General features: G+C 44.0%; 2 protein-coding genes across 2 annotated transcripts; one reads left to right on the top strand and one right to left on the bottom strand.

The window, feature by feature from the left end:
- Nucleotides 1-1285: 1285 nt before the first annotated feature.
- LOC308157623 (lactase-like protein) lies at nucleotides 1286-6282 on the bottom strand (the record flags this gene model as incomplete). The annotated part of the gene is made up of 13 exons (XM_080531220.1): nucleotides 6180-6282; nucleotides 5688-5848; nucleotides 5455-5542; nucleotides 4979-5088; nucleotides 4602-4730; nucleotides 4350-4445; nucleotides 4067-4121; nucleotides 3806-3967; nucleotides 3329-3603; nucleotides 2738-2864; nucleotides 2377-2576; nucleotides 1830-1893; nucleotides 1286-1401 (listed from the first exon to the last, which is right to left on the bottom strand). The coding sequence occupies exons 1-13, from the start codon at nucleotides 6265-6267 to the stop codon at nucleotides 1286-1288; spliced, it is 1671 nt and encodes a 556-aa protein (XP_080387346.1). The 5' UTR covers nucleotides 6268-6282.
- Nucleotides 6283-8785: 2503 nt separating this feature from the next.
- crybgx (crystallin beta gamma X) lies at nucleotides 8786-11029 on the top strand (the record flags this gene model as incomplete). The annotated part of the gene is made up of 6 exons (XM_080531874.1): nucleotides 8786-8832; nucleotides 9480-9528; nucleotides 9769-9890; nucleotides 10280-10415; nucleotides 10574-10713; nucleotides 10897-11029. The coding sequence occupies exons 1-6, from the start codon at nucleotides 8789-8791 to the stop codon at nucleotides 11027-11029; spliced, it is 624 nt and encodes a 207-aa protein (XP_080388000.1). The 5' UTR covers nucleotides 8786-8788.
- Nucleotides 11030-14577: the final 3548 nt, after the last annotated feature.

Raw genomic sequence — 14577 nt, forward strand, 5'->3', positions numbered from 1 at the left:
AACATTTAATTAAGACATCACTTTAGACTCAAACTCACCTGATCCATATTCTAAAAAGGGTTGCAGAGTAAAGTGGTACCAGAGATTACTTTAAATCTTAGAGAAATTAAGTTATGTACAGTCCAGTTTTTGTATATAATTAATAGGCATGGGTAAAGATCAAAATTACTTCAACATTGTATGTACTTTCTGTTTGGTAATTCGTCCTTATATCAGCAAAAGAAACATTTTTAAAAAATACTGTGATCCCATTACTTTTCGTTCATGTTTTAATTAGCGCTTTTATTTTTAAGCCGCGAAAAGCGAAACCGGAAGTCTTGATGGAGCTTATTAGAGCTCATTGAACACATCAGTTCGCTCCTCCCATTTTCCTGGCGGGTTTTTGCAAAGGTCCAATCAAATGCAAGCCCACCTTTTCTATGCATGTTGACACTGTGCGCATACTGCTAACTCCCTGTACTGTGATAGCTGTGCATGATTTGCTTTTTTAATGAGTTTTGGAATGATTGTTCATTGTATTATTTGGTATCTTAATTTCCCAAGTAATGAGACTATAGTATATGGTTCAATTGTTCTGTTGCACAAACTTCTATTGGTTTATTATAATGCACATTGTGCTTCTTCTTTCTGTGATGGCAGGCCTGTAAAAGGAGTCAAACCGTTTCCAAGCAGATTGTAGAATTTTATTGAACTGTAATTAAATATTCATGATACAGCGAGTAATGTACACTTACACTTGAACATAGAATTGAATTCGTTCCATTTCAAAGTGTACTGTCCAAAATTGTCTCCTCAATATGCATATAAAAGGGATGAGTGTGATATAAAAGACAGCTATCGTTGTAGGCTACTATCTAAAAGGCTCAGTAAAGCAAATGAGAATTGTTCATTAAAAATCTCTCTATACAAGTATTTTTTTTCGAAACAAAGCCTTCTTTATTTCACATCAAACACCAATCCTGAATTCATTCATAGTGAAATCTGACATGTACAGTATGAGGCTGTTGTGGCCATTGTGTGGAGGTACACAGGTATCTGTTACAGTGGAAATGACACTTAAATCCTCCTGATGGACCAGTCCTGAATAACACGTTCCAGCATCTTCTGACTATTGATGTTCTGCTGTCGGGAAGTCTTCCATGTGCTACTGTTACTACAGAAAACATTAGTGTTGTGTATGTCAGTTTGTGTTTGTGACACTGTGTGTGTGTGTGTGTGTGTGTGTGTGTGTGTGTGTGTGTGTGTGTATGTGTGCGTCAGTGGAAGGGCTATATTTGCCTGTTTTCTAGAAGCGTCCACGCAGCAAAAACATGAGGAACACTGCGCTGAGGAGGATGCAAAGGGTACACACAGTGGGGACCACGATCTCTGTCACCATCTCCATGTGGCTTGTCAGAGGATCTAGGATAGAAACAGGAAGTAGATACACAATATGAAGCATTATCTTGTCTCGTTAAGTTATACAATCTCTGTTGTTTTTTTAAACCACATTATTCAACCCCCACAATAAATATATTTCAATCCTAGTACCTAAACTTCATCATGCACAGGCCAGGCCTTTGGCATTCCTGCATGTTCCTGATTTTCCTGGGAATTTCTTCTAGCTGGAGGGGCAAACAAAGAAAAATCCTGTTAGATGTTGAAAAATGGAACTGTAGTCAGAATTGTCCTTTGTTTGCCCCGGCTAGTGTTACAGCTGGTTTGGAAACCAACGTCGCTAAAACCCCGGAAGGTTTTGTTGGCTCCCCAAGCTATAGTGCCTAATGCCTTCCTCCCAGCGCTTCTATCCACCTGTGTGCTGCTGTGTTGGTGTGTACTGTGCTACTGACCTGCAGCTAGAAGCTGGTTGCTGGAGGAACAGGTCTCAGTGGCTTTCCTTTTCCAGCTCTCCACCTGAGGAGAACAGTATCAACTGTCAGCACCAAATAATATTTCTGTATGACTAAAATAATACCTTTCTGTATGACTTTCTGTATGATTTACATCACAGCCTACATCATTATTGTTCTACTGCCCCCTTTGTCATTGTCTTTTTAAACTATTTTTGCTTACATATTGTTGTTTTATTACATTGATGTTTTTATCTTTATATCCTATGCACCAACCACACCAAGTCAATTTCCTGTATGGGCGAATATACTTGGCAATAAAAAATATTCTAATTCTGATAATTGTGAGCATTGTCTTCTAATATGTTCATGCATCAAACAAGAAATGTTACACTTCTGATAAACAGATCTTTCGTAAAGATAATACAGTACAATATAGTAATAGCAATAGTATAGTAATAGTAATATCAGTACAGTGTGTGACTCAAACGAAACAAACAAATGCCCTAGCTGTAGTGTTAGCCTGCCTGTTGAGAGGGACATTTACCTCTCTCTGATTGGGGAAGCCATTGGAGCTGATGATGCGTTTGTAGTACTGCACTGAGGCTTTCGGGTAACGTGGTTTATTCTTGCTCCTGAAGTCCACGTAGTACAGACCGAACCTCTCAGAGAAGCCTTCGTCCCACTCAAACTTATCCAGGAGTGACCATGCTGTGTAAGCCTTCACATTCACTCCGTCCTTGATAGCTGCAATTTAGAGAGAGTACCACCAGGAGGTGCTGTGTGAGTTTCATGGCAACCCTCTTAAGGATCTGATTTGACACAATGGCACTAACTAACTAACTAACAACTACATCTCTATGCAAGGCATCTTTTTTTTTCTCCCACTACGACAATGTTATCTTCACCCTTGAGCATCTCGTTGATGTAGTCCTTGAAGTATTGCATTCTCCAGTCATCACACAGGTCTGTACACATCATCTTCTCCGAGACCCCGTTCTCTGTAATGTAGATCATGGGGTTCCCATACTGGGTCTATCAGGGATACAGAACAAGGTCAATGAAGAGCATGCATGTGTTTGTAAAAAAAAAAGGGTCAACCATAGTGAATTAGAATGACTTGATTCTATGATTCCAATCATGGGAATCTCATTCTAGAATTCAATCAAGCTGTCATGTGATTGTTCATCTGCGGTTAAATGGTAAATGGTAAATGGACTGACTTATATAGCGCCTTATTCCAAAGCGCTTTACAACGGCCTCTCATTCACCCATTCACACACACATTCACACACCAATGGCGGCAAGCTACCATGCAAGGCCCGGCCCGCTCACTGGGAGCAATTTGGGGTTCAGTGTCTTGCCCAAGGACACCTCGACATGTGGCCAGCCAGGGCTCGAACCGCCAATCTGCCAACCTTGCGATCATTAGACGCCGACCCTACCTCCTGCGCCACAGCCACCCAGTTCGGTTAGTTCCGAGTCGTGCTGTACCTAACCTTGACAAAGTTGAGCAGGCGGCGGAAGCCCCAGGGGACTGAGTAGAGCCACTCCGAGCCCGGGTCGGGCCACGTCGGGTCCACCAGCTCGGCCAGATCGCGATCGTTGAAGTAACTGTTCCCGCGGACTGACGGGTAGTTCTTCTGGGTGATGTAGCGTGTGGTGAAATGGCTGATGCCCAGGAAGTCACAGGTGCCCTTGTTGTAACTCTTCTCCTGGGGTGAGAAGACAGGCAGTCGGGAGACGCCGAGCCCCTGCTGAGCACTCTTCCTCCCTGGTGCGGAGGACGGAATGAAAATGAAAAACAAATTAATCAAAATCAACAAGACTAGAGTGTTGGATTGAAAGGGAATGTCCGTTCTATGGATTCTAACTGTATGTTGTGTGGAGAAGCCCCAAACCCGTCTTCATAGTGACAAAGTGCTAAAACTTGTCTTTCATATCACATCTCCTGCGCTACCTCTGATGTGACTTGCCTATGTAGTCTTTCATCACTTGGGGGTAGTCTCCGTTATAGAGGGGTGTCGCAAACCAGCCCATGTAAAACTGGACATATCTCTCTGCCGCCTCGATATCTCTTTGGTTGGTGATGTCCACTGGCTCTCCCCAGTCAGCAGCCAAGGAGATCCCAATGAAGCCTGAAAAAAGACACAAATAATTGAACTGTCCTGTCAGACAGCAGTATCGGAAAGTCCATTTAGTTTCATTGTGTTTCTCTGAGTCGTTTTATTGGCTACCTTTCTGTTTGCTTCGCCACTGAGTGTCATAAGTGTGCCACACTTTAGAATGTGCCTGTTTAGAAAGAGAGAAAGATGGTAGCGTTACCAAGTATTAGATGACATAATGTAAAGGTTGAAAACATAAATCCCGATAGATGAATGGGAAACATGACTGTAAGTTTCAGGGGACACTGGTGGAGGTAGAAATCGGCTGGTTGTCTGACTCGCGTTCAAAATAACTGACTTCCATCTGCTTTGTTGCTAGCGACTGAAGACAAATTTGATTTGGTCTGAAGTTTACCTTGATAATATGGTGGGCGGCCTTGTAGGCCCCAGTGCCTCTCATCTTCAGTCCAGGGGCATGTTCGCCAGTCTCGTAGCCTTCTACAGCAACAGACTAGCAACACGGAGCAGGTTGAATTGAATTTCATGCAACCTAAAGTATAAAGCTTTAGCCAATGTTCTGGTCTATTATATTTTATTCTACCGTAGTTCCATTCTAACATAGAGAAGTCTGTATTGTGGCGGTACTGTGTTAGAGTTGTTGACCTACCCAGGGATTGTTGAAAGTGATCCAGTACTTCACTTTATTTCCAAACCGTTCAAAGCACAAGTTGGCATAGTCGTTAAAGTAGTTCACCATGCTGGCGTTCTGCCATCCACCGTATTTCTCCTCTAAGACCTGGTTGTCATTGGAGAGGAAAGAGAGATATTCTCAAGACATTTAGAAAATCATGTCTTACACTTGTGTGGCTTTGTAGAAAATGGAGGAAATGCCAGTCAGGATGTAGTTGTTTTTAGTTGTTTTCAGTCAGTTCTTTGTTGTTGTCTGCTAATATCGAGTGAAGTCTTTTGCATAACGTAAACATAGGAAAGCTACTGCTAGCAGAATAATAGCGGTTCACCACCAATTTTCACACAAGCACCCACCTGTGGCAGGTCCCAGTGGTACAACGTAACAATGGGGGTGATCTTATTCTCCAGCAGCAAGTTGATGAGGTCTTGGTAGTATTTGATTCCCTTCTCGTTGACATGATCGGCTGAAGAAAATGTGCATCTCCATGAACAACAACATTCACAAACATATATCGTCTGATTCCAGCTCAAGCCTATAGGATATACTAATAATATAATATATGTAATTTAGCTGAGGTTTTTATCCAAAGCGACTTACATTGCAGTGACTGCATACTTTTTGGAGTATATATATATATATATACACTATACTATATGTCCCAGCGGGAAACGAACCCACAACCTAAGCGTTCGCGCCATGCTCTACCAACTGAACCACAGAGCACCACTATAGGACTAGAAAGGACTTTCAATGGAGATTCTGCATTGAGCAAGGTCTTTAGCCTAGGACTAGGCTTTAATCTAGGTCCAGAATGTGAATAAAGACGTACCTTTAATTCCATTGGGCATGATCCTTGGCCAGGAGATGGAGAAACGATAGTGGTTGAACTTCATTTCCCTCATCAAGCTGACGTCATCCTGAAAACACAAAAGATCATTTATTTCGAAGGCTGCTTACGTCTTACAACCCATAAATCTTCCCTAGCCTCAAGTTTTTCTGCGCTATTTAGATGATCAGAGGTTAGTATAATATGATGGTCTCTCGATCTTTCTAGTATTTCACCTTGAATTTGTAATAGCCATCGCAGGAGCTGTCTCCAGTGTCATTGAGGAAGATCTTGCCCTGCTTGTGGGCAAACGCATCCCAGATGCTCATGCCTTTCCCATCTTTATCCCACGCTCCCTCCGTCTGGTAGGCCGAGCTCCCAGCCCCCCAGGAAAATCCTGTAAGTGTGGAATGCATTGAACCATTGGGAAGATCAGAGATGGAGTTCCAATCATCGAATAGAATAGAATAGTCCGCATATAAACCAACAAACACTGTAACTTGAGTTTAATTTGACAGTATTAGGACTTGTTTTGCCACTAATGTACTTACACACTATTGTTGCCTGACTACAGACGTGCCACATACAGTATCTCACACAGAAAGAAAAAAATACCACAGATCTCAGAAACATCTGACTGCTGTCTTTGTCATTTCTTATGCAAACTGTGTTCTTGTGTCTAAAGGGAAAACAGAACATGCAGTTTGGCCTCTCATTGCGTACAGTACCAGTTGGAAAAGTGCCATAGTAGAAGGATCCGCGGTCATTCTTGGTCCAGTCGAAGTCTTGGCTGGCTGACACACACAGCACCAACATAAGCACATGGCAAGGCCTCAGTTTCAGCGTGCAACACGGCAGTAACATGGTGATGTAGTCGCTTGTCTCGCGTTACACCTGCGGAGAGGGAAAAACTGATCTATTTTTTTGTTTTGATCATAGAGATACTGTAAGTAGGTCACAGTTGCCTTTTCCACCTGTGTAGTAATGTAATTACTCTAACAGTAACATTCTATATTATATGTTGCTACACAGTATGTAGTGTAAATGATTTTGTCTTTGCATGGTAATGGAATTTGAATGATTTGTTTAAGTACGCAAGTGTAATAACACAAACTGTTTAACTTGTCCAATGTCCACACTAGCATACCACTTAGATGTCATATGCATGGCCAATACAGTACACTGTTGCATGGCCAATACAGTACACTGCTTTTCATCTGACCATCAAACTCATCATTCTGTAGTCACAACATGCATGACATGTTCTACTCTATATCTCCAAGTAAAGAAACAGCATCAACTTACACAGAGATGTTAGGTATCCAAAGTATCTGAACCAGAACTCAAACTCCAAAACATCTTAAAAAAAAAAAAAAAACGGCTTAAATTAAGTATAAAACAGCCAAGTTTCATTTCAACCAACTGTATGACACGCTGACACAGAACGCTATGAGAGATAGAAAATACGTCAGCTTGTCCAACACTGTCAGTATCAGCGACATCTCAAACTGGATCTCTAGAGGCGCAAACAGTTCACCAAAATCCTCAAGTCTCTGACCTCCAAAAGTGAGTAGAAAGTTTGACAGTAAGATGCCCAAAAATGCCCACTGCTGCAGCCTGTGTGCGTCTATCGATCTCTCTCTCTCTGTTTCTGTCTGTTCCTTCTCCCTCTCTCTTTTCTCCACCACCTTGTCCCCCCGTCCCCTTAGAACCACATGTACGTGCCTACCTGTTACCAGTCCTGCATTTGTCCCCCGCTGGAAACAACTCCAAAATGCAAGAAAGGTCCTCAACCTTCTGGACCTAGTTCATTCTCATAACGCTCGCGACTAGAGGGTTCAGCACCAATGTCACAAAACCACCCAGCGAAGCATCCAGCAGATCGCCTCTATTCAGTGACCCCATGCATGGATCAAACACACAGACCCAAATACCCCCCCCCCATTCAAAGTCAATGGAGTGTGAGGGTAATTTGCTGGGGTAAACAGATCTTTTGGAAATTGAGATTTTGACACTGTAAGCAAAGTTTAGGTTCGTGACGGTGATCGGTTTGGAGGTTGGGCCCAAACAGACATTGAGGCCTGTTCTACATGCATTCAAATGTGGAGTTTTTGATATGTCCAAAGTACCAAAGTACTGACTGTGTATGCATGAAGTTTGTGACAACATTTATTTCTTGATATTATCAGTGGTAATCTGCCAATAACTGACAATCTAAAGGCATATTCATCGAAATCTTATAAAGAATGTGTCGCCTTTTAGATTGACATCATCGTTGAATCCCCTAGTAATATGTTTGTCTTCCCACTACACAATGATCATCTGTAATTCAATCTATATCCGGTTCTCAGATTGATCCCTTATTAAGTGTATGCAGTGTTTAGGGATATGTAGCCTGTACTGTAAGAGTAAAGCAAGCATAATAGCTGTATCGCAGTAACCCGTGCCAGTCAGTTAAGGCTTTCTGTGTTTTATTATTTCAAATATTTCATTCGTATTGCCCCACGATTTAGACATCAAAAGACATGATCATCTTTTTATGGAACAGCTCAGCAGATATCTCAAGAAAATAACACAAGGTGTATAATACTACATTTCCCAGGAAGCTGGACATGGTGGTTGTTTGGATTATTTCCCAGTAAAACAGCATGGAGCTGTCTCCACTAGGCTGCGTATGAGTAGCCGCAGAGCTCCACAGCAGAGGCCTCATTGTCAGTGGGGGCAGCACCTCAGAGGCACCAGCCCATTCAAACACTCCAGTGCTTTAGAGCCTGTAGCTGAACCAAGCATCAATACGCTTATTATCGTGACGGCCAGAGCATTGTCTCTAAAAGCGCTGAATGGTTAGGGGGCAAAACTGTTTGCACTGCACTCCCTGTTCGACATATGTGTGTGTGTGTGTCTGTGTGTGTGTGGAGTGTGTCTGTGTGTGGGGTTGGGTGGGTGGGTGATTGGGTGTATGTACACATTTCTAAGTGTGTGCATTTCTGTTTGTTTGTTTGTACGGTGTGTGTGTGTGTGTGTGTGTGTGTGTGCATACGTGTGTGTGTGTGTGTATGTGTGCGCATGTGTGTGTGTGTGCGTGTGTATGTCCCCGCACGTGTGTGTATGTATTTTGTTTGTGTATTATGTGTATAGCTAAAAAAAACACATTGGTCAGGCCCTGGGCAAGAATACAGCATACAGTGTGGAGCGAGGTGGGCCTGTTGTTTAGCATATGAATGCAGCCAGGGAGCGAGCGAGTGTTGTTAGAAAGACTGTGAGGCTTCTAGTATCTCCTGGGCCACCTGGGCGCCGCTGTATTTAAGGGCCTTTCAACTGCTCTCACAGAGCTGACATGAACATCTTTACTAAAGTCACAGGATTAGCCCAACAAACCAGGTATGTTCAGAGTGCCGTGACCCAGGGCCAGGAGCCAGCTGCGGGGGTTGGTATGGTGGGGAGGGGTGGGGGTGCTGTGAGTGTTGTGGTGACCCACATGGCTACTGTTGAGCCCCCCCCCTCCTCCTGCCTGTGTACTGTACTATGTGCCTCTGTCCTCAAGTCTGTCTGTCTGTCTGTCCACCACGTCCACCACCAGTCTCCCGAATCATTTTATTCTGAATGACGGTTTTAATAAAGGTAATTGGTTGATGGCCTGAAGTCGTGTGTTAGTTGTGTTACTGTAAGAAAAAGTATACAGCAATACTTCATCATTGAGGAACACTACGATGTGTGGTAAGAGAGAATTAAGAGCATAACAGATGTCCCTTGTCTTAAAAATGACAAGGAGATTTAGATGTTGGCTCTTCAGTTGCAGATAACAATTTTTTTCTCACATTGACATTTACCTTTACGTACTATCTGGCAATGAGACTATCACCAACCAAGGCACCGCTCAAGTGTTTTACTAGAACACATCTTTGTGATTTTCATATTCATATCAATGTGTCAAGTGTATCATTTATGTACAGAATATGTGCGTGTGTGTGTTTGTGCGTGCGTGTGTCGGTGTGTGTGAGTAAAGATGTCTCCTTCTGTGTTGACAGCAAGCTGGGGTCTGTGCTCCAACGTGCCTTCTACGGGTCCAGTGGAAGGGTGAGTTGAAACATCATTGGTCACATTTGAATAGAAATGAAAGAAGTGAATTGGTACATTTGCGAAGATTCTTATATTTCCATATAGAATATAGCTGTAACAGAAGACAAAATTGACATGTGACTGGCATTGTATATAGTATTGTGATTGATGTTACCTCACTCACACCCACACCCATACCACGTGACAGTTCACTGAAGAGGATAAAGGAGGGTAACGGTTTCCTCTGCTTGTTTTCAGGTGACTCTTTTTGAACAGAGGAACTTTGCCGGCAGGCGCCTGGACCTGAATACCGACTGCCAGAAAATCAGTGATAAGAACTTCCCAGAGAAATGCAACTCTGTGCAGGTGGAGAGTGGAGCGTAAGTACACCACCTAGTGTCATAAACCATGTCAGCAGCATGATTTGGCGTCGTGGTTCTCATGTTATTTCCACAAAACCTACAAAGTCACTTTCGGCCTGGTTAACCCTATTCTTTCAAACTCTTTTTTTTCCTGGAGTGACAAAATGAAGAACACGGAACACTTTTCTTTGCTTCATTTCCCTGCATTTATCTGTGTATCTGTCTCTCTCCAACCCTATATCCCCCCTTTTTGTGGAAATGTAGTAACCCTATATTGTCTTCTTCTCTGTACTCTGTACTCTATGTATTGTGCCCTATTTCTAATTTCTCTTCGGGGTTCTCTCTTCACCTAAGGAGACCGCGTAAAGACTATTGAGATTCACCCTCTTCCTCTGTCTGTGTTGCAGATGGGTGGGCTACGAACATGACAACTTCCGGGGGCGCCAGTACCTGTGGGACATGTCTGAGAGGGGAGAGTACAACTGTTACGACAAGTGGTGTGGCCAGCTGGACCACATCTCCTCTGTCCGCTCTGTCAAACAGGTCAGACATGGTGGACACACACACACACACACACACACACACACACACACACACACACACACTGTAAGTCAAATACATCACGACGAAGGGTGACAAGGGAAGGTCATAAGGAGAGGACTTCACCTGACAGTTGTTTGTATCTCTGTGTGTGCCGACAGGACAACTCTCCTGCCAAGGCCCACCTGTTTGAGAGAGCCGGCTTCTCTGGTAAGAAGACTGAGCTCCAGGACGACATTCCCAACCTGATGAGTCGCTACAGCCTCAACAGGGCCGCCTCCATCCGGGTCCTCGGAGGAGCGTAAGTGGGCTTCTCTGGTCCTACCTGTTTGGAACCTGTTTTTGTATCTGAACGCATGCTAAAGAGGTGTTCTCTGTCTCTAACCATCCTATGTCCTCTGTGTGTGTGTGTGTGTGTGTGTGTGTGTGTGTGTGTGTGTGTGTGTGTGTGTGTGTGTGCGTGCGTGTGTGTGTGTCCCCACAGCTGGGTGGTGTACCAGGAGCCCAACTTCAGAGGTGCCCACTACGTCCTGGAGAAGCGTGACTACAACAACTCCTCTGACTGGGGTTCTCAGAGCAGCACCGTGGGGTCCATGCGCAGGGTCCGCTTCACCTAAGATGCCCAACCTCCCCCTCCCTGCCCCCCCATCGCCCCCTCTCGTCCTCTGACCAGCTAGAGGACAGGACCTCCTCCACACACACACACATTTTGTCAGCTCAACACACACACAAATGCAACCAGAAACCTATTTTAGTAATAAACTGAAAAAAAGACAAAAGCTTTGTATTGTGTTTTCTGTTTACAGTATCCCGATGGTCATTGTTGTGGTTGATGTACAGATAGGGCATTTAATTCACAGGGAGGGAGCAGTGTTATGAAAAGTTTAGTTTGTCATGATATAGAGTAGCATTAATTCAGGTTCAACATTCAGTTATATCTTTACATATTCCAGAAGAATGCTTGATAATGCTGTAATCTGTATTCTAGGACAACAAAACTCAGAGGTTTATATGGAGTGTCTATAAGAGATGTATGTCTAGAGCAATGGTTCTCAAACCTCTCCTCGGGGACCCCCAGCCGCTCCACATATTTGATCTGTTCCACTACCAGCACACCTGATTCAACTAATCAAGTACAAATCATAATTGCTTTGTACTTGAATCGGGTGTGCTGGTGGTGGAACAGATCAAATATGTGGAGCGGCTGGGGGTCCCCGGGGAGAGGTTTGAGAACCACTGGTCAAGAGGTACAGATTCTAAACAGTGAAAGTGCTTCCCCATGTGGAGAAGAATGGTAACTTCTCAGTCTCAGACCAGTTCGACCTGGCAACTTGTGTCTGGAGGTGAACTACTGCTTGGTACAACTGTCTAGACAAGCATCTCTACAATGCTATTAGGGTTGCACTTGGTTGAAATGGTTATCATGCAATAATAATAATTTGGTATTTCATTCATAATTACATTTACAAGTATAAGCATTTACATGGTCATCATCATCGTTACCACATAATTTATTGGGAAGTACAGTAGTTAGTGAATACTCATGGAAACAGTGTTGTGTGTGTGTGTGTGCGTGTGTGCGTGTATCTGTCTGTCAGGGGAGGCTGATGGAGGACGGGCTCATTGTAATGCATGGAACAGAATGAGGAATGGTATCAAACATGTGTTGATATGATTCCTTTTTCCATTCCATGCATGAGCCCGTCCTCCGATTTCTGCCTCCACCAGCCTCCACCTAGGTTTGTGTCCATTGAGTGCAGTTCTTCCGTGCAATGCTCTAGTCTTATCTCTCACGTTGTGTGCTGTCTCTCCTCTTCGTGTAAGGAGTGTGGTCCTGTTGCCACTTGACATGCACACTGTAACCACCATGGAAAAGGGCAACATTAGTCTGGATGCAACCTTGTTGAACTTTCCTACTTCAGAAAGCCTGAGGAAATCCTTTGCAGAAAAGTAGCTATAAGAGGTGAAAACCTGTTTGAAATTAGTGACACTCCGCAAGCACGTTAAACCAATTAAATACCTTGGGCTTGGGTGGGGCTCAAAAAAAAACTGAATTCAGTTTTTCCTTCGGGTTATTATTTTGTTGAATGTAGCAAGGTAGCATAGGCAACAACTCTCTGCAAAATAGTCCTACACAGTCAGAAAAAGATACATATCACAACAAACAACCATTCTACAGGCAGGTGGTGGGGAGGGTTCTTGGAATGTAACATCCAATGAAATTGTGAGCACATTCTTCCATCCCTCAGTCCAGTTCAACTCAAGCCAGATCTGCTAATCTAAAACTCTCAAGACCTCCAAAGGAGACATCATTTGGAAGTATGGCTATGGTATTAGACTAGTCTGGATGTGACATGGAAGTATGGCTATGTAATAGACTAGTCTGTATGTAACATGGAAGTGAGAGGTAAAGTACACCGCTGCAATAAGGACCTCCTTCTATGTTTGTAGATGAATTTAATGTTTATGGAATATATGTGACGGCAGCTGGCGAAAGGGGGAACAAGTCGGTAACCAATCCAAATGTTCTGACTTTTATCCAGAAAAATTTAAATACATTTCAATGTTGTTGAAAATCAATGACACACCGCTTTCTAGGCATGACCATCTCCCGGGACCTAAAGTGGGAGCAGAACACCGAGGCCCTCACAAAGAAGGCCCAGAAGAGGATGTTCTTCCTCCGGCAGCTGAGGAAACTCAGGCTGCCGAGGTCCATGATGGTCCAGTTCTACACGGCCATCATAGAGTCCATCCTCACCCACTCCATCATCACCTGGTTCCCTGCTGCAACGACCAAGGACAAGGCCAAGTTGCAGCGGGTGCTACGTTCAGCAGAGAGGGTGATCGGCTGTCCCTTGCCCTCCCTCAACTCCCTGCATGACACCAGGGCTCTGAGGAGGGCAAGGAAGATCATGGCAGACCCCTTCCACCCCGGCCACGGCCTCCTCACCCTGCTTCCCTCTGGAAGAAGGTTGCGGCTGCCTAAGGCACTGAAGGCCCGCCACAGGCTCAGCTTCTACCCCTCAGCCGCCAGGCTGATAAATGACTCTGGCTTCCCCCTCCCCCCCGCCCCCAAGTCTGCCCAGGACTGAACTGGACTCACTGTAAAAACTCTGCACTGCACTTTACTTTATACCGCACTATCCAATGCACTTTTGTCTGTCCTGTGTTGTTGTTGTTGTGTTGTCCTGTTTTTTGACATGTGAAAAAAGTATAAACGCACTTGCTGTGGTGACGAAGCAAATTCCTATATGTGTAATGCATAGTGGCAATAAACGTTATCTCAATCTCAATCTCTCAATCTCAATCTAGTCTAGCCAAAATATGGCAATGCAATGGATTCGGTGAGTAATCCTCACTACTACCTAGTGAACAATAAGTCTCTATAAGTCTTTTTTACTGCACATTGAGGGACTCAGAGTTGAGAGTGGGGAGTGCAGCGACTACCACGCAAACTACCTCAAAGGTTTGTAGTATGGGGTGTAATTATCTTCATCTACTCTTTAAAAGACACTGCGTTGGCCGGGAATCGAACCCGGGTCAACTGCTTGGAAGGCAGCTATGCTCACCACTATACCACCAACGCTAGGCTGAAAAAGTAAAAATTCAGCAGTGGCTTTGTGTCAGGAATTTCCAGTGGAAGTGAGAGATAAACTACAACCCGGCAAAAAGCAACTCCTTCTATGTTTGAAAGGTAGATGAACTGTATGCTGAGGCCCACATAGGAAGCGAATATGACACAGATCAGAGACACAGATGATGTGGCAGAACACGGAGAAGGATGATATGTGACACGTTCTAATGCTTTGGTCCTCATATCGGGATCCGATGTAATGATTGGACTTTTCTTTCTAAAAATCTGGTTACATTTCCATGTTGTTGAAAATCAATGACACATCGCTAGTCAACTAACACAGCTTGTTTTGTGAGAATGCTAACAAGGTAAAGTAGTCTTTTGTTAACTAGGTAGCAATGGGCATTACTCACCGAATCCCTCCATACCCTGCTGAGCTAAACCAAAGGCATTACCGGGGAGTAAGCGGTAAGTCGAACCCGGGATTCCAAGGGGATTCCCACGGAATTCAGCGGCTACCACGCAAACTACCTGATGATGTGGCAGAACACAGAGAAGGATGATGTGGTGGAACACAGAGGAGGAGGAACA

Source organism: Nansenia antarctica, assembly GCF_963989245.1.
Source record: "Nansenia antarctica genome assembly, chromosome: 5".
NCBI classification, from domain to species: Eukaryota; Metazoa; Chordata; class Actinopteri; order Argentiniformes; family Microstomatidae; genus Nansenia; species Nansenia antarctica.